Source organism: Rana temporaria, chromosome 10 (assembly GCF_905171775.1).
Source record: "Rana temporaria chromosome 10, aRanTem1.1, whole genome shotgun sequence".
NCBI lineage: Eukaryota > Metazoa > Chordata > Amphibia > Anura > Ranidae > Rana > Rana temporaria.
Genome location: NC_053498.1, coordinates 114965350 through 114983984, shown reverse-complemented (window position 1 = coordinate 114983984; position 18635 = coordinate 114965350). Strand labels below are relative to the sequence as shown.

At 37.4% G+C, this 18635-nt stretch overlaps 1 protein-coding gene across 9 annotated transcripts in view; it reads right to left on the bottom strand.

Moving 5' to 3' along the window:
- Positions 1-18635, bottom strand: part of NCAM1 (neural cell adhesion molecule 1) — a 392974-nt gene that overhangs the window by 34938 nt on the left and 339401 nt on the right. For all 9 annotated transcript variants that reach the window (XM_040326003.1, XM_040326004.1, XM_040326005.1 and 6 more), the window contains 2 exons: positions 2653-2777; positions 2010-2190 (listed from right to left, as the gene is read on the bottom strand). In XM_040326003.1, the coding sequence (XP_040181937.1) occupies positions 2010-2190; positions 2653-2777 (306 nt within the window). The remainder of the gene's footprint in view (positions 1-2009; positions 2191-2652; positions 2778-18635) is intronic.

The following is an 18635-nucleotide window of genomic DNA, read 5'->3' as shown; positions in this document are numbered from 1 at the left end:
AAAGAGGCATTTGAATCATTGCTATCTATAACATCTATTTAAAATATGATACACACAATACCATGATATGTGTAATGTAAAATTAAATAAAATTGTACAGTGATGCTCATTCTTATTGTGGACTTTGTATATATTGGACTTTTGGTGCCAGTCCTAAATTACCAGAAGGCTTTACAGTGAGTGCTGTTGAAAAACTATATATATATATATATATATATATATATATATATATATATATATATATATATATATATATATATATATATATATATACAAACATACACACATGTTGCAAGGGTTTATCGGAACAGAAAAAAGACTATAAAAAAAGTTATGTGTGGAGCAACATGATTGTTACATACAGTCAGTCAATGTTTTCATCTTAATCTTGTAAGATTTAGAGATAGTGGGACAATTTATACAACAGTCTGAACTATGAACTACCTGTCTTGCCCATATGAACCAATTAAATATCTTTTTTAAATATGTATATACAGTAGACATAAAAATTATGAGGAGGTGCACATGCTATAGAGCACAAACACAGTTTTTGTTTCTGAAACCTTAATGAGTAATGTAGCCTTAATAAGTGAGGCAACAGACTAAACTACAATTAAGGCAGAACAATACAAAACAATGCAGGTTACACACATACACACACATTGGGCCAGATCCACAGAACAATTACGCCGGCGTATCTATTGATACGCCACGTAATTTCAAATTTTGCACGTCGTATCTTTGTTTTGTATCTACAAAACAAGATACGACGGCATCTTGGATGGATCCGACAGGCGTACGTCTTAGTACGCCGTCGGATCTTAGGTGCAATATTTTGGCGGCCGCTAGGTGGCGTTTCCGTTGAATTCCACGGCGAGTATGCAAATTAGCTAGTTACGGCGATCCACGAACGTACGTCCGGCCGGCGCATTTTTTTACGTCGTTTACGTTTGGCTTTTTCCGGCGTATAGTTAAACCTGCTATTATGAGGCGTACTCAATGTTAAGTATGGCCGTCGTTCCCGCCTCGCATTTTGAATTTTTTACGTTGCTTGCGTAAGTCGTTTGCGAATAGGGATTTGCGTAGAATGACGTCACTGTCTTAAACATTGGCTTGTTCCGGTTTCATTTCGAGCATGCGCACTGGGATCCCCCATGGACGGCGCATTCGCAGTTAAAAAAAAACGTAGATTACGTCGGGTCACAACGTATTTACATAAAACACGCCCCCATCACAGATATTTGAATGCCGCGCCATTATGCCGCCAAAGATACACTACCCCGCCGTAACTTACGGCGCGCATTCTTTGTGGATTTGAAAAAAAAAAAGTTACAGCGGCGTAGTGTATCTTAGATACGCTGCGCCCGGCGGAGAGAATCGCCGATCTACGTGGATCTGCCCCATTACGTTTACTGGTCATTTGAACTACCTAATTACAGCCTTTTAACTGTCCATTACAAAATCTACTATAGGATTAGTTGATATACAATGTAGAATATCAGAAATCAACAAGGTCTTCAAAGAGTGATCAAACTTCTTAATCTAAAACTGTGGGGTTGATTTACTAAAACTGGGCAGTGCAAAATATGGTACAGCTCTGCATAGAAACCAATCATCTTCCAGGTTTTATTGCCAAAGCTTAATTTAACAAGCTGAAGTTAGAAGCTGATTGGCTACCATACACAGCTGCAATAGATTCTGAGTGCTCCAGTTTAAGTAAATCTAATCCGATGTATCCAAACACCTGGCATTTGTATCATGTACTAGTTCCCTTGCCTTTAATTTTGTGGTAAATGATGAAGTATGGTCAAAGTCAACATAATGCATTTCACGCTTAGCATCATTACACGGTCCGGGCACAACGCAAGCTGTGCATGCAAGACCAGGTTTAAGGTTGGTTGTAAGCAAGCAGCTGGTCAAGGGTATGTTCAGGCATGTTAGGAAAGAAGCAGCTCAGTTGCGTTAATGATTAAGCAGAAGGGATGAGGACATTAAAATACAAAATGTACCTGGAATAATTGTGGGCTTTGTTGTGGTTCGAAAATTGAAGATAGCTGCCTTTGACTTCCCCTGCTGATTCTCAGCTACCACAACAACTTCATACTCAGCATTCCAGTCTAGAGATCGCAGCGTGATGTGGTCACTTTCTGAGGCTATCTTAGTCTCCGGTTTCCAGTCCAGGGAATTTTTCTAAAGAAGAACCAAAGGAGGATATTTAAGATCCAAGTCAACTGCATAAAACGTATTAAGTTTGAAGTCACAAAATTATTCAAATAACATAATCTGACAGACAGAATGCAAGCAATTCATAACAAAGTGCTTTTGTTAGAAAGATGTGCACCATTTTTACTGCACTGACATCTCAAACCATGTGGCCACTAACAAAAGAGACTATCAACAAATGTTGAAGTAAAATAAAAAAACTCTGAAATGGGCACGATAACACAAAAAAATGTAATTGAATTGAAAATAATAATTGGCCTTTATCTGATAACTGTCATGAACATTTATTATATGTAGGTACGTCCAAGACACAAGATTTGATTAAAAAAATTGATGTTTGGAACATATGGATGAATAACTTCATTAATCAGAATCTGTGTAAAACAAAATTCATATAGAACTTGAAAACAATTGCTGGAAGAAACTTACAGCTCTGTAACGGACAATGTAGTGGCGGATAGGGGAGCCACCATCATCCTGCTTGATCAAGACAACTTTAAATGAGTTCCCATCATCTCCAACACGGCCTGTCAACTTTGGAGCACTTGGTTCCCCTAAAAATAACCAATCAGTTCAGGGTTAAAGAGATCCAGAATCCTCATAAATGGCAAATCCATGAATAAACAAACACTTTAAGAGTGTCTTAAAATACAACAATACTTTCCTCTAAAGGCATTGCTGACCTTGTGGGTAAATTTGTGACCTCAACACATTACCCATTTAGGTTAAAATTACTTAAATACATTATTTTAATTATGCTTTTTAATATGTAATCATATGAAGCCAAAATAACTTTAGATCATTCCACAGATCTTTTATAAAGACAAATCCATAACCAGGACTGCCCATAAAGTGTATTGATTTCTGAATGATCCCATTACATTTAATTAACCTGATTCCCTTGGTCTGTAAGTTAGCATTAATTTGGCACAGATAGCTAAAACAAAATATTATTTCACAATGTCTACCTATAACATTCATAAACTGCTTAAGAAGACAAGCAAATAATATTGTTTTGAAATAGACTGATATACAATGCCATCAGTCAGGGTCCCCGTAACTGTAATAGTTTTAGCAAATATAAATGTAACACCCAGCATACATTTTGATTCATTATTGTACATTCAATGATTGTACCAATGGACATAATATTAGTGCCATTATGGGCTGTGCCCAAGTTTAGTAATCAAATTCCAGGAATAATAGACCCCAGGAACCCTATATATCACTGTGTAACAACAATATGGAAATCATTTACTGTATTTTGAAAGGCCTTTTCTTCTGAGAAACAGAAGCTACAAATACTTTTTTGTGAAATAGGTCTTGTGCTATAGGGCGATTGAACAGCCAAGTGTGTACTGTAGTTACATTTAATCAGCATGAACACTGCAACTTACACAGTGCCCCTTGCTATGGGATATGTATCCTTAATTGCATTTCTCTACATCTAAATGTACATGTACAATGGCACAGGAATGGAGGTTGAAGTGCTTACTGCTATGTTTAAGTCTATGTTCCTGGGGATTGCCACTAAACAAACTGCAGTCATTCATTCAGAATATCCACACAATGGGCCAGATTCACGTAGAATCGCGGCGGCATAGCGTATCGTAGATACATTACACCGCCGCAAGTTTTCATCGCAAGTGCCTGATTCACAAAGCACTTGCGATGAAAACTACGCCGGCGGCCTCCGGCGCAAGGCGGGCCAATTCAAATGGGCGTGTGCCATTTAAATTAGGCACGCTCCCGCGCCGGACCTACTGCGCATGCTCCGTTTCGCAATTTCTGTCGTGCTTTGCGCGCCGTGACGTCAAATACGGTAGCGTACTTCCGTATTCCCGGACGTGTTACGCAAACGACGTTAAATTTTAAATTTCGACGCGGGAACGACGGCCATACTTTAGACAGCAATACGATTGCTGACTAAAGTTAGGGCACCCAAAACGACGACTAAATTTGCGACGGGAAACTAGACTAGCGGCGACGTAGCGAACTCGAAAATCCGTCGTGGATCGCCATAACTCCTAATTTGCATACCCAACGCTGGTTTATGACGCAAACTCTCCCCAGCGGCGGCCGCGGTACTGCATCCTAAGATCCGACAGTGTAAAACAATTACACCTGTCGGATCTTAGGGATATCTATGCGTAACTGATTCTATGAATCAGTCGCATAGATAGAAACAGAGATACGACGCCGTATCAGGAGATACGCCGTCGTATCCCCTTTGTGAATCTGGCCCAATGTTATTATAGGCTTTAGTGGCATTTATATGTTATATGCTACATTTACTATGCTATACAGCACACAGTAATATCATTATACCATGTGTTGCTTCCCATTCTCCTGGTTTTCTCAATATTTTTTGCAGGCTTAATCTATAGCCTCTGACCAAACTTGTCATCACTGGATAACTCTTTTAGGGTTTGAATCTATAGCCTCTGACCAAACTTAACATCACTGGATAACTCTTTTAAGGTTTGTACCCATGGGGTTTTCCCCTAAAATGTAAAACTATGTTAAAGAGGAATATTGTGCAGAAATACAACTGTAATATGATGGCTGCGTTTAGCAGCTGTTACGGTAAAATTATATTAGAAAGCTTCCAAACCGCACTGATTGGTTGCTTTGATGCAAAATATCACATTGCAATGCTTCATAATCTAATGTGTGATATAAACTCATACCCCATGGAATTTTTTGTAGAAAGTTATTAGGCATTATACTAAAAAAAATTGTGGGTGGACATATGCTTATAATCATATGAGCTAGAACACTTCAAACTGGTGTCAGACATTGCTGGTGTCTTCACAATCACTAAACAAGTGAAAAGTACTGAATTAAAATAATGGTATTAGTGGACAACTGATGAAATCCTTTTTTGGAGTCACCTAGGATTTAGGTAACTGCCTGGAATTATTATTCAGCCATTTTAGATTTTTGTATATTTCATAAAGTCTTCGATTTAACTATATTAGCAACCATAAAAGTTTATCCAAAAAACAATAAAAATGCAATCATTATTTTACACATCTATGGGGACATCTGCAGGAGCTGGTGGAAATAATATCTCAACAGCTTTACTAAATGACCAAACTTTATAACAGCACTAAAGCTCCTTCCGGTTATATCTACATATTAAAGTTCAATACTGTTCAGCAATATAGTAATAATCATAAGTGACTCACAGTCCAGGTAACTGTCTTATTACTATAATATCAAGACTTGGTAATACAGTGACAATCCTATATGCCAGCAACTCCAGAAATTAAATTTCTAATATAACCATATATACTGTATTTATAGGCGTATAACACGCACAGGCGTATAACACGCACCCTAACTTTAAGAGGGAATTTTCAGGAAAAAAACTTTCCACAGCCCCCTGCATATAACACGCAGGCACAGTTTACCCTCTATTTTCAGGGTAAAAAAGTGAGTGTTATACGCCAATAAATACATAATTTGATTTAAAAAATAGGGCAGGATATTATCTCAAACCTGCTCCTGCAGATTTCTCCTGCAGGGTTGTAAATTAATTATATAATTTTTTATACTTTTTGGATAAACATTTTTAAGTTGCCTAAAAAAGTCAGTTTTATTAAGGTATCATCAAATACTAACTAAACCTAAATCTACGCTCACCCTCATTATAAGCCTATTGTAACTATAACCAAAAATAGATGTGCTGTCCCTTTTCATGTGGTCATACATTCAAAAATAAAACAAATTATGTGAAAATAAAGATAAATAAACAAAAAAAGCAGTGTGATTAATTAATAAATATCACTTGACTAAAAAGAAAAAAAAATATCAATTCAGAAACATATGTTGTAAAAGCTCAATAAATACATTATTACCAATCACCCTGTAAAGGTAAATAAAGTGCAATTGTGCAATATATTCTAACTACCCTGTAAGGAAAGCTGCTTATACTTACATATGCTGAAGCCGCTGCAGTCTGGTCACATGATCTCTCTGGCGGCTGGCTTTAGTGAAGAAGAGAGATCACTGACATTGGCTGCAGAACCTGGGCTGTCCCTCCTCTACACTGAAATCGGCACTGGGACCCAATCATGTGACCGCAGTGAAGAGGCCTCAGAATAGTTAAGTATAGACTTCTTTTCTTTACAGCATATATAGTATAGGCTTAGAATGGGGGTGGGAGTAGGTTTAGGCTTAGTTAGTATTTCACTGGAATTTCACTTTAATGCTACAAAAAATGCACCAAAAATATAATGCTATGTTGATAACCACTACGTGATTATACTAATGCCTAATCATTAAATTATTGAATGATCCTGATTGGATAAATGACTTTAGCACAGCTAAGGAGTGTACTTATAAATAATTTGCATATCAATTTGCCCAGTGAACGTGCATGTTCATGTGTCCTGTGTTATTCAAGTTATTTCCTGTGCAGGATAAATGTTTTTTTATTGATTTATAAATTAATTAATTAATTTGCATTTGGCCACTAGACGCTGCAAAGGATGATAGAAATCTCCTATGATACTTAGCACCATCTAGTGGCCAACTATGACATTTCCATTTCAACCACTTGCCAACCGTATAACTTAGATATATGGTGGCCAAGTGGCACAGCTGCGCCAAATCACGTACCCACTTCCAGTTCTGGGACACGCATGTGCGCCACAGGAGGCTCACTCCCACTTTGATCACACAAAGTGGGAGCCCAGCAGCAGGTACCATGGACTTGATATCTGCCAGCACCCCACTGATTGTTCAGTACACAGGCAGAACGGCAATCTGCCTATGTAAACAAGGCAGATTACCATTATGTCAGTAAGGACACGGATCTATGCCTTCCCTTAAGAAATAAAAGCACCTCCCCACAGTACACAAGCACTGGCACTGGCTAGAAACACATTTAACCCTTTGATTGCCCCTGATGTTAACCCTCTTCCCAACCAGTGTCATTAGTACAGTGACAGTGCATATTATTTAGCACTGATCACTGTATTAGTGTCACTGGTCCCCAAAAAGTATCAATTTGTGTCCAATGTGTCTGCCGCAAAATATTGTAGTCCTGCTATAAGTCACTGATAGCCACTATTACCAGCAATATATATATATATATATATATATATATATATATATATATATATATATATATATCCCATAGTTTGTAAATGTTATAACTTTGTATAAACCAATCAATATATGCTTATTGGGATTTTTTTTACCAATAAGATGTAGCAGAATACATATTGGCTTAAATTGATGAAGAAATTCGATTTTTCCCCGAAATATTCTTGGATGTGTTTTTTTTTTCAAAATTGTCTGTATTTTTTGGTTTATATCACAATAAATAAAAACCACAGAGGTGATTAAATGCCAAATGGAAAGCTCTATTTGTGTGGAAAAAAGGACACTAATTTTATGTGGGTACAGTGTTGCATGACTACGCAATTGTCAGTTAAACTAATGCAGTGACGTAAAGCAAAAATGACCTGGTCATGAAAAGGGGTAAATCTACCGAAGGGCAAGTGGTTAAATCAATGAAACTGATATACGTTTTTCCCCATTTATACAAAATAAAATGTAAATGCACTTTTACTGGGCAAATTGCTATGCATTTTTTTTACAATACACCCCTCGTCACAAAGTAACATCTGTCATCCATTCATGTTCAACAAAAAAAGTTTACATTTTACTTGCACATGATTTGGTATTGTTTGCAAAGGCGCTAGGTGATAATTCAATTTACAAATAATGCCCCGTACACACGATCGAAAATTCCGACCCATGTGAGCTTTTGAACGGAAATTCCGACCATGTGTATGCTCCATCGGACTTTTGCTGTCGGAATTCCCACCAACAAAATATTGAGAACTGGTTCTCAAATTTTTCGACGGAAAAAAATCCTATCGGAAAATTTGATCGTCTGTTGCAATTACGGCAAAATTCCGACGCATGCTTGGAAACTATTTGACGCATGCTCGGAAGCATTGAACTTCATTTTCTCGGCTCGTCGTAGTGTTGTACGTCACCGCGTTCTGGACGGTCGAAAGATCAGAGAACTTTTGTGTGACTGAGTGTATGCAAGCTTGAGTGGAATTCCTTAAGAAAAACCATCCAAGGTTTTTCCGACGGAAAATCCGATCGTGTGTACACGACATAATACTCAATTACAAGCTGTATTTTTTTCCTACTCACTATTAGATTATTATTAGATGATTTGATTACTAAAATCAACCTCGTTCACTATGCTAGGTGAAAATTTACTTTACAAAGTGAACATACTCTACTGATTTAGTCGTTAACCCCTCTGTGTCAGGTTATAATCAGGGCTATATCATTTAATGAAAGCTTTGAATAATTATAAATTCTTATAGAGAGTAAATATTTGTACACAATATTCTTCTGCAATTGACCTAGGAAATATCTGTAGCTAAAGCTAATCTTGTAAAATGCTTTGGTTCCTTCCATAATTTTTCAATATGACAATACTTTGATTTGGGCATTGCAATATACCCATCTGGGTTTACTTTAGAAAGAAAACATACATTTTATATAACAAAGATTACATCAATAAAATACACATGTGAAGCACAAATAATGGCAATCATAAGTGTCCTTTTTAAAAATGTGAGTACTATAATTAAAAGTAATTTCAAATTATCATAAATGCTGTTTGAATCTGCTAATATTTCCAGTTTTCCTGACTGAAAATCTCTTTTTGTAGGTTTTGTTCCAAAATATTTGGCTTAACAAAAGCAGCTAAATGGCCCTTAAAATTAAGAGGAGCTTTAGAGCTAAACATGCCTGCTTCTGTGTGAATAAGATGCATCATTCCTATAAACTCTGAATTAAAATACATAGCTATATAGAACTTAGAGCACAATGCCAAGGACTACAGAGAGAAAAGACTTTAGATTTCCATCTAAATGGAGCTTATTCAACCGTCAGGACCTGTCATCGTTTAAGGAAAAAAATTAAAATAAAACTAGAACATAAAAAAGGTAAATAAATAACCAGTCTGTAAACAGAAAGAACTAACACAAACGCAGGAGGTTAGTGATAATGCAGATAAAAAGGGAAAAGAATTAGTGAGGAGAGAGTGAAAGGTTAGTTTGTCATAAAAACATCTGCCACAGTCACTAAGGGAAAGAAAACCGTTATTGGAAAAGTGGTTATAGCAGGAATGTCATCTGCACACTGCTGAAGGAACCATTTTGTGGCGTGGAACAAAGTATCCCAGCTATCAGTTATTTCATTAAATGTGAATTCATAAGCTGAAACCTGAATTTGGCCACAAGATGAAAAGCCTTCCTTGTGTGTAGATAACATATCCACTTTCAGTGAATAATAAGGACTAACAAGTTGTCAATTTCTGGTCACAGTGTCTCAGCCGGTGAATAAATGGTGTGAAAACGAAGCAAGAGCGTCCCGTTGACCCATGCTGATCAGCAGGAAACATGCAAATTCATGCACCATGCATAGGAACAAAAGAAAAAAAAAGGAAAAAAAGACCTTACGTTATCTCCTCCTGCTTAACAGCTGTGTAAATTAAGATTGGGAAGGACCTTTTTTTTTCCGTTTTAGTTACCTGATAGCAATCTAATGCAAAAGGTTTTTTAGGTTTTTTTTTTTTTGCAGAGAGGGTGAAGTCAAAACTGGAAATGTAAACTGCATCATAAAGACAACAGACATTTACTGTGTTTGTTTTATTTTATTTCTTTTTTTACTTGCAATAACTAATGTGCATAGGGATTTGGCTTCTAAAGCTTGGTACGTACACACTGAAAGTCGGACTGTTCAGCGTGTACACAGTAATAATGGGAAACTCTTCCAATGGGGACACTAGTTCTGGCCTGGACTGCCCCAAGGGATTCCCTTAGTTTGCAGGGATTTCCTCTCATTTTGTGTTTTGGCTCTGGGACAGGAAGTGAAGGCACATCTCACCAATGCAAAACACATAGCAAAATAAAAAAATGACAGGGGTCATAACCCTCTATAACTCTATTTAAAACAGGTCACAAAGGTCTGGAATGCCTTAATTCCAATTATACCTTGTGGGACTTCAAAATGGTGAAGCAACAGCATAGTGAAATACTGGAAACGCCCATCAGGTAGAAGAGGCACCCAGATCCAAGAACATATCACTTCAAAGGGTATATGAACTTAATTAAATGGTTCATCTCGTAAACACCAAATGACCCATTTTATACCTGACCGTGACATTCAGCCCATCAAAGCTTCAAGAATCATTGTTAAATGCATTAATTGCTGAGTTCACTGAAGGTCAGCCTGGCAACAAGTCTGGGTAACAAAATGCATTATATGGAGTTTAATAAAATTGACCCTTAAAAAAAGTCTCCTCAGAATTTATCTTTTCCTTATACTTTTGTGGCTCTGCCATCTGGATGTTTTTTTTTCCAGTCTTTCACTTTTAAACTTTTCTTCCTAGCTGTTTTGCTCCACTGCTCAAAAATGTATACATACTCAACTGAATGGGGAACTTAACTGATAAGAGCTGAGCAGATCTGAGGGGGCTGTGCTGCATCTATAGTCTTGTCTGTTGTAAGTTACCAAAAGGGGAATGGATAGCACATAGAGAGTATTGAAGTGAATGTATGGTTGTCCTTTAAAGAATAAAACTTGAAACACCTTTGTGGGTTGACCTATGTCAATCTGAGGGAGGTGACCCCTACCAATCTCCCAGATACCTCAAGGTAGCCCCTGTCTGTGGAACAAAGAGATTTCAACAACTATATAATGCAGGAATTGCATTGCACTAGTGGATAATAGAATTCCCGGGGCGCTAACATGCCAAGAAGTCTCTAGACAATGGGGTTTCTAACTTTCCAATATAAAATAGAAATAATAACTTCTCCTCTATTCTGTTCTGAAATAGCCTGGTCTTCTATTTATTATTATTATTATTATTATTAAGGTACTTCTATTGCGCTGTCAATTTACCCAGCGCTTTACATATACATTGTACATTCACATCGGTCACTACCCTCAAGGATCTTACAATCTAAGGTCCCTAACCCTTAACCTATCAGCATATCTTTGGAGTATTCTATGACAAAATCAGTTATTACAATGTGTCCCCTAGGGTTCAATGCAGAAAATGTGTTGTATTTATTTGTATATAACCCTCAGCATCTCAAACTAAAATAAATATTACATGTTCAGTTTTGACTCTTTCCTTTTGCGTGTTAATCTGTTATTTATTAATCTGAAATTGTATTTTTAACTATGGAGGAATAATACAAGATACAAAAAAAAATTGCTTAATTTTAGTACAGTGCTGTTCAACTTTTTTTATATATTGTCTACACAAATGCATTTTGTGACCATAAGCACAATATATTTATTTGCTCTATTAATAATTGTTTTATACACACACCTATATGTTCATAGAAAACAAACATTAAACACCCATGTATACTACAATTATTTCAAATGGGTATTGAAGACAGGAAATGGGAATACACAAAACGGGGGTATTAAAAAGAGGTATAATAAGGGGAGGGTGTATGAAGAAAAAGTAGGTGGACAGCACTGAACTAGTAAAACTTGCTCAGTAGCAGACAATAAAGGGAAAAGTGAGGACAAACCAAACAGAGGAGGTGGCTTCTTTGTTCTTTGTTTCTTAATGTCACAGCGACACAGCATTTGCATGCATGCATTAGTACGGATTGCATATTAGGATTAGTGATGCTGCTACATTTAAAAACACCCATAAGTGTGCAATATGTTACTAAAGGTAGCATGCCTCGGCTTTGGCTATTGTTCCTTAATGTTCTTAACAATTTACTACTAGGTAAATTAAAATAGTTAATTTGCCCTAAATTACAAATTGTAGTTGAGGAACGGCTATGGGGTCTTACATCATACAGACTTTTAGTCTAAATGTATTGCTAGTATAAAGAATCAGTTTATGTGTTGAAATCACTGAAATATGTAAAAATTTCAGTGCATGTGCCTTACATTTTGATAGTTAACTATTGTAAACATTTGTAATCATCATATATGATGCTACTGAACTACACTATCAAGTGTAGTACTATCAATTTACTGAACATATATAATAACATAAGGATCTTTAACTGATATATGTAGTATTTTGTGCTAGAGGTTTATCACAGTCTCTGATCTCTTGCTTCTAGAATATATTTTTTCAAAAAGTCACTTTGCAGAGTGTAACATAGACTTCCACTACTACTTAGGGTGTTGTGATTTATTATTGAAATATACCAGTGGATAATCAAGCTGGCATGCAGTTGGGGCAGTCGATTACAGAGAAGTAACTAGAAGGTATATTAAATGCACCATTTTAATATAAAAGAGTAGCTTATAACTTTGTCAATAGAGAGAATTTGTGAAAGCAAGAGAATTTTGCAGCTGAAAGAAGAAACCTGACAAACCTTACATTAATGGCTGCCCAAATATTTTGGGTACAAAAGTGGCAGCAAGCCTTGACAGCCAAAAACTGTCTAGGATTTGCAAATGCAAAAGCCAAAACAATCTGTGGTATCTTTAGCTGGATTAGTTTTCCCTGTTCAGTGATACCTGACAGAATTTTTTTTTTTATAATCCAATAGAAGTCAAACATCATTATAATTTATGTGACACTTTTTTTTTCTTTGTATACAAGTGAAGTGAACACTCCTAATCTTGTTCTGACCTAAGCCTGCAAGGGAGCCTAAGAGAGATTAAGCTTTGTTAATATAAAGTGCAATGCTCCCAACCTTGCTACAAACCAACCAGAACAAAGAATTTTACCTTCTGTTCACCAGCGAGGAGGACATCAGCAGCACCATGCAAGTCACATGACAAGTCACATGATAGGCACGCACATGATTGGTTGAAAGGAAAGAGGAGGGAGGTCACATGAAAAATATAAAAAGAACGTAAACGATGAGAGAAGGGGTAAAACCATTAAAGGGCTAAATAAAGGGAAGGTAACATAAAACAAAACATTAAGCGACAAAGCTGAAAGCATATTAAAAATAAATCACAACTGGGAATGAAAAAATACAAATTTTTGGAAAACTTAACAAAAGAGATTTATTGTTATACTAATTGGAATAGCATATTATTCCTGCTGGTAAATTACAGCGGTCCATTTCTGTGGAAAGAGCTGGAATAAAAAAACATGTTATACTTTTATCAGGGTAGAAACCATGTCCTATTAAAGAGCTGGGGTTAGACATGATAAAGCAATTTCATCCTGAAAAACAAAGTCATTTTAGTCTAGCATATAAACAGAGACATCTGCAGATATATTTGCAGCTGAAGAACTACATTTTGTGTGGATACATTTTATTCATTATTGTATTTGTGAAGTCAGTCATGTGTAATATAATATTTTTCTCAGCATATATCATTTTTTTGTGGTCCAGAATCTCTGCTAAAAAAATAGCACTGTTGTAATGAGAAATATACAATTATAACACAACTAGTGAGGAAATTGTATCTTTCCCTAATATGTATTATGTATGTTGTTCTGTTAAGCTTATACAGACTCTTAAAATATCACCAGGGATATATAGACACAGCACACACTATTGCAAACTTATTTAAGAGATGTCTATTAAACTAAGAAAATATATTATGTATCATAACAGCCAATCACAGCCTTCTACCATATTGAAAAATGAATAAGAGAAATTGACTGATTGCTAGGAGGTAGTGAAAAACTTTTTACTCTGGCACTTATATAGATTTCCTTATGTATACAGTATATAAATATACTCTTATAATGTATCTAGACCCAAAAACACAAAATGTATTAGGCCTCTTTCACACAGGTGCTGAGGGTCACAGATCGCATTAGCACAAGCGGTTTTGTTTGTGTAGTTTCTATATCCTAATAGGCTTCAATAAGTGGCACAGCACCTGGAATCTAAAGATGCCTGAAAAAAACAACAACTGCTCATTCACAGTATTTGGGCTTCAACACCCATGTGAATGAGGCCTAAGACCCCTTCCACACTGGGGAGGTTTGCAGGCGCTATTGCGCTAAAAATAGCACCTGCAAACCGACCTGAAACAGCGGCTGCTGTTTCTCCAATGTGAAAGCCTGAGGGCTTTCACACTGGAGCGGTGCACTAGCAGGACAGAAAAAAAAGTCCTGCTAGCCGCATCTTTGGAGCGGTGAAGGAGCGGCGTGTATACCGCTCCTCCACCGCTCCTGCCCAATGGGACACCGCGGCTATACCGCTATACTTTTTGTTTTTGGATTTAGATAAAAGTTAGTATTTCTTGAAGTATGTCCTAAGTGCTGTGATAATAATACTTTTCATGCATACTCAATTGCATTAAGAGCCCATTCACACCTGAGCGTTTTGTAGCCTGAAGCATGAAGCTACAAAACGTTAGAGGGGGAAAAAAAACATTATTCTCAATGAAGATGGTTCACATCTCCACTCCAAAATGCCTGAAGCCGAACGCCTGAAGCTCAAACAAGTTCTGGACCCTTTTTTGTCACTAGAAGTGGACTGATTTGGGAATTTTTGAACGTTTGTATTCCCATAGAAGCTAATGGAAACACTCGATCAAAGCGTCTAGCGCGACAACGAGCGTTTCTATGGGCATTTTGTCACTTTAATCTGTTCTGTGAAATAAAATATTCACCCAGGAAGAAGATAAAAAAAATCTACAAACATAGCAACAAATGATGAAATAGATGATCATTTTTCCTATTGGCTAAAATAAAAAACAACAAAGTTCAAAAACGCCGGACAACGCTGTATGCAAACGTGCAAATACGCGCGACAAAACGTGCGACAAAGCATCGAAAAAAAACGCTCAAAAACGCTACGCTCAGGTGTGAATGGGGCCTAACTGTAGATCTTCTACAAAATGCATATTATGCATGCAGTCAGTGTATGTGCTGTGTTTAACTATGCCAATTGTAATGCATGCAATTTAAAAACACAGTTGAAATATCTGGTGATTGCACAACTACATCTTGTAGTTTTATGTTAGGTATATACAAGCTGGATTCTAAAATAAATTGCCCTAATGCCCATTTAAATCTTGCACATGCAGACTCTCCCTAATTTGAATAGAGGGTATGAAGAAAGTGTGAATATGAATATCTATGGAAATGAAATGAAGTAATGCTACAATGCAAATGGCTATCCCTGCACTCAGCAAGCTACCTAATCAAATTCTTACAACAGACCTATGCACCAAGCAGACTTTGAGTTCAGTAAGGGTGGTCATAGATTTCTAAGAATGGTCAGGCATGCACACACACTTTGCATGTCTGTGTTGTCTAGTGGCCCAATTTGTGCCATACACTATACTGTTAAGCCGTGTACACACGATCGGTTTGTCCGATGAAAACGGACTGTTTTCATTGGAAAAAACAATCGTGTGTGGGCCCCATCGGTCTTTTTTCCATCGGTGAAAAAAAATAGAACATGTTTTAAATTTTTCATATGGATAAAAAACTGATAGAAAAATCAGATCATCTGTGTGGAACTCCATCGGAGAAAAACACACGCATGCTCAGAATCAAGTCGACGCATGCTCAGAAGCATTGAACTTCATTTTTTCCACCTCGTCGTAGTGTTGTATGTCACCGCATTTGGACATGATCGGATTTTTGACTGATGGTGTGTAGGCAAAACTGCTGAAAGTCAGCTTCATCGGCTATCCAACTAAAAAATCCATCGGATTAGATTCCATCAGATATCCGATCGTGTGTACAAGGCTTACGACTCAGCTGTCGAAAGCATTCTTGTTTATCAAATAGTAGAAGGAAGCACAGCCCACAACCTGCAGATATTACCAACTTTTTATGGGGGAAATAAGAGCGCCTGGACTACATTTCTCAACTGGATTGGGTGGCTGTCATCTAGTATGAACACCTTAAAAGATCATTAAAGCAGATATTTAACCATGCTGCTTCAAAATAAGGTGTAAAAGTTCATTACAGAAGAATGTATTCATTTATTTATCGCAACTGGTTTTATGGGTAAACCATGTCGGATCAATTTTGTTGCTTAATGAAATTATTAAACCACTTAACGACCGCCCACTGTATATCTACGTCCTGTTTTTAAATATGGATATCTCGGTAACGGCAGCAGCTGTTGCCACAACCGAGGTATCCATCTCTTCAGTGAGCGGTCCTGTTAATGATAACGGCGGTCTCCGTGGCGGATTCGCTGCGAGATCGCCGTTATCGGTGGCGGGAGAAGGCCCCCCCTCCCGCCGCTCTCCCGCGCCCTCCGCCGCTTACCAGAGCCGTCGGTAGCGGCGGAGGCGATCGGGTCCTTTCAGCTGCTGTGTGGGGATGCAAGTGAGGGCAAGATGGCCCCCACCCGTCCCCATAGCATTGCTGGGCGGAAGTGACGTCAAAACATCAGTCCCGCCCATGCGTCTTAAAGAGACATTTTTTTGTTGTTATTTTTTCAAATGACAAAATTGCCATTTTTTTTTTAAGAAGAAAACAATCTATTTAAATATGTATTCTTTAAGAAGAATTCCAGGGGAACAAATTCCCATGCAGTGGGGCTTTGCCTGCACTGCATGGGTTAACGGCTCGTTTTTGTCCAGGGGAGAGAAGAGCGCAGTTAATACTTACCGAATCCACTGATCCTCCGAGTGCAAGAGTAGTCTCTGTCTCTCCTGCCCCCCCCCCCCCATGCTAACAGTCTTGTGCATAGACTGTTCCTGACATCATCAGTCCCATAGACTAGTTCTGGAGAAATCTACTGCTGGACGTGGGGAAGCCCTGTTTTCTAGAGAATCTGGAAATATAGCATTTTAGTGCACCCTAGACAAAAGAGGAACATGTTTTGTAAATACGGTTTTAGATTTATAGTAGTTTCTGGGAAAGTGGGTTTATCTTCATAGATTACAGCTGTCTCATTTACATTTGGTTTGGCAAAGAATGAGGTTCATTTGAAATTGTTATTAGGAAAATATGATTTGTATATTTTCACTTGGTTTGAGAAGCAAAAAAGCAATTCAAACTAATTATGGACTACACATCCTTTAATTTGCTATAAGTTTTGTAGTGAATATGGAGCCTGCTTGATGTGTAACCCCTGAGTAAATACATATACATATACAAAGTAAAAAGTAGCCATTTAGCTGGGAGGGTTATGGTGGCCATCTTTGATTAATTATATTTTAAAGACTCCCGGGAACAACGTTTTCTTGCTGTAACTCTGCTTCTGTCCATTTAGGATATTTTTGTGTCTATATCTACCTTTGCATGTTTAGACATTTCCAGTGGCATTCTCCATAATATAAAATAAATTAAAAACAATCCACTGAGAAGAGAGGAACCTCTCATAATTGCTATAGCAGACCTGGGAACTGAAGGTAAGGCCGCGTACACACGATCGGTCCATCCGATGAGAACGGTCTGATGGATTTTTCTATTGGTTAACCGATGAAGCTGACTGATGGTCAGTCGCGCCTACACACCATCGGTTAAAAAACGATCGTGTCAGAACGCGGACACGTAAACCACATACGACGACACTATAAAGGGGAAGTTCAAATCCAATGGCGCCACCCTTGGGGCTGCTTTAGCTGATTTTGTGTTAGTAAAAGAAGTTTCGCGCTTTTCTGTCTGTTACAGCGTGATGAATGTGCTATCTCCATAATGGACGCTAGTTTTACCAGAACGAGCGCTCCCGTCCCCTAATTTAGTCTGAGCATACGTAGATTTTTAACCGATGGTCGTGCCTACTAATGATCTTTTTTTTCTATCGGTTAGGAATCCATCAGTTAAATTTAAAACAAGTTGGCTTTTTTCTAACCGATGGTTAAATAACCGATGGCGCCCACACACGATCGGTTTGGACCGATGAAAACGGTCCATCAGACTGTTCTCATCGCGTGCACACGGCCTAAGAGATTTCACCAATAGTCAGTTGTCAGGGTTATTCTCCAGTTACCCAAAAAAATGTAATATCATTTTTGGGTGGTTTGACCACTTAATACTGCAGCTGACATACCCCTGGACTACTAGAAATGTTAAAATATTTTTTTGGATTTTGAAAATAAAATGTTTATTTGCTAGAATGTAGCAGTAAAGCAAATCATTTCAAAATAAAGTGACTTTCAATTAGGGGGTATGAGTTAAACAGTACATGCAGATTTCTCTTGCCTGCTTTTAATTTTTTTTTTACTTGGTTCAAGTAGCCCTATGATAGAATTTCAGCAAACACAGTTTGGAGTGTATGAGTGCTTTCAAATGAAATCAAAGTCTAGTGATTATTGCAACTAACTCACAAGACAGCATAGTCGGAGGCTTTTAAAAATGTTTTCTCAGTTAGAAGAACCATTTTGTCCAAAACATAATTTAATGGGCAACCTTTTGCAGAAACACCAAATCAATATCCGCCACTCTAGTAACCATGCTGTTAGTATTTTAATTATTATTATTATTATTAAATGTA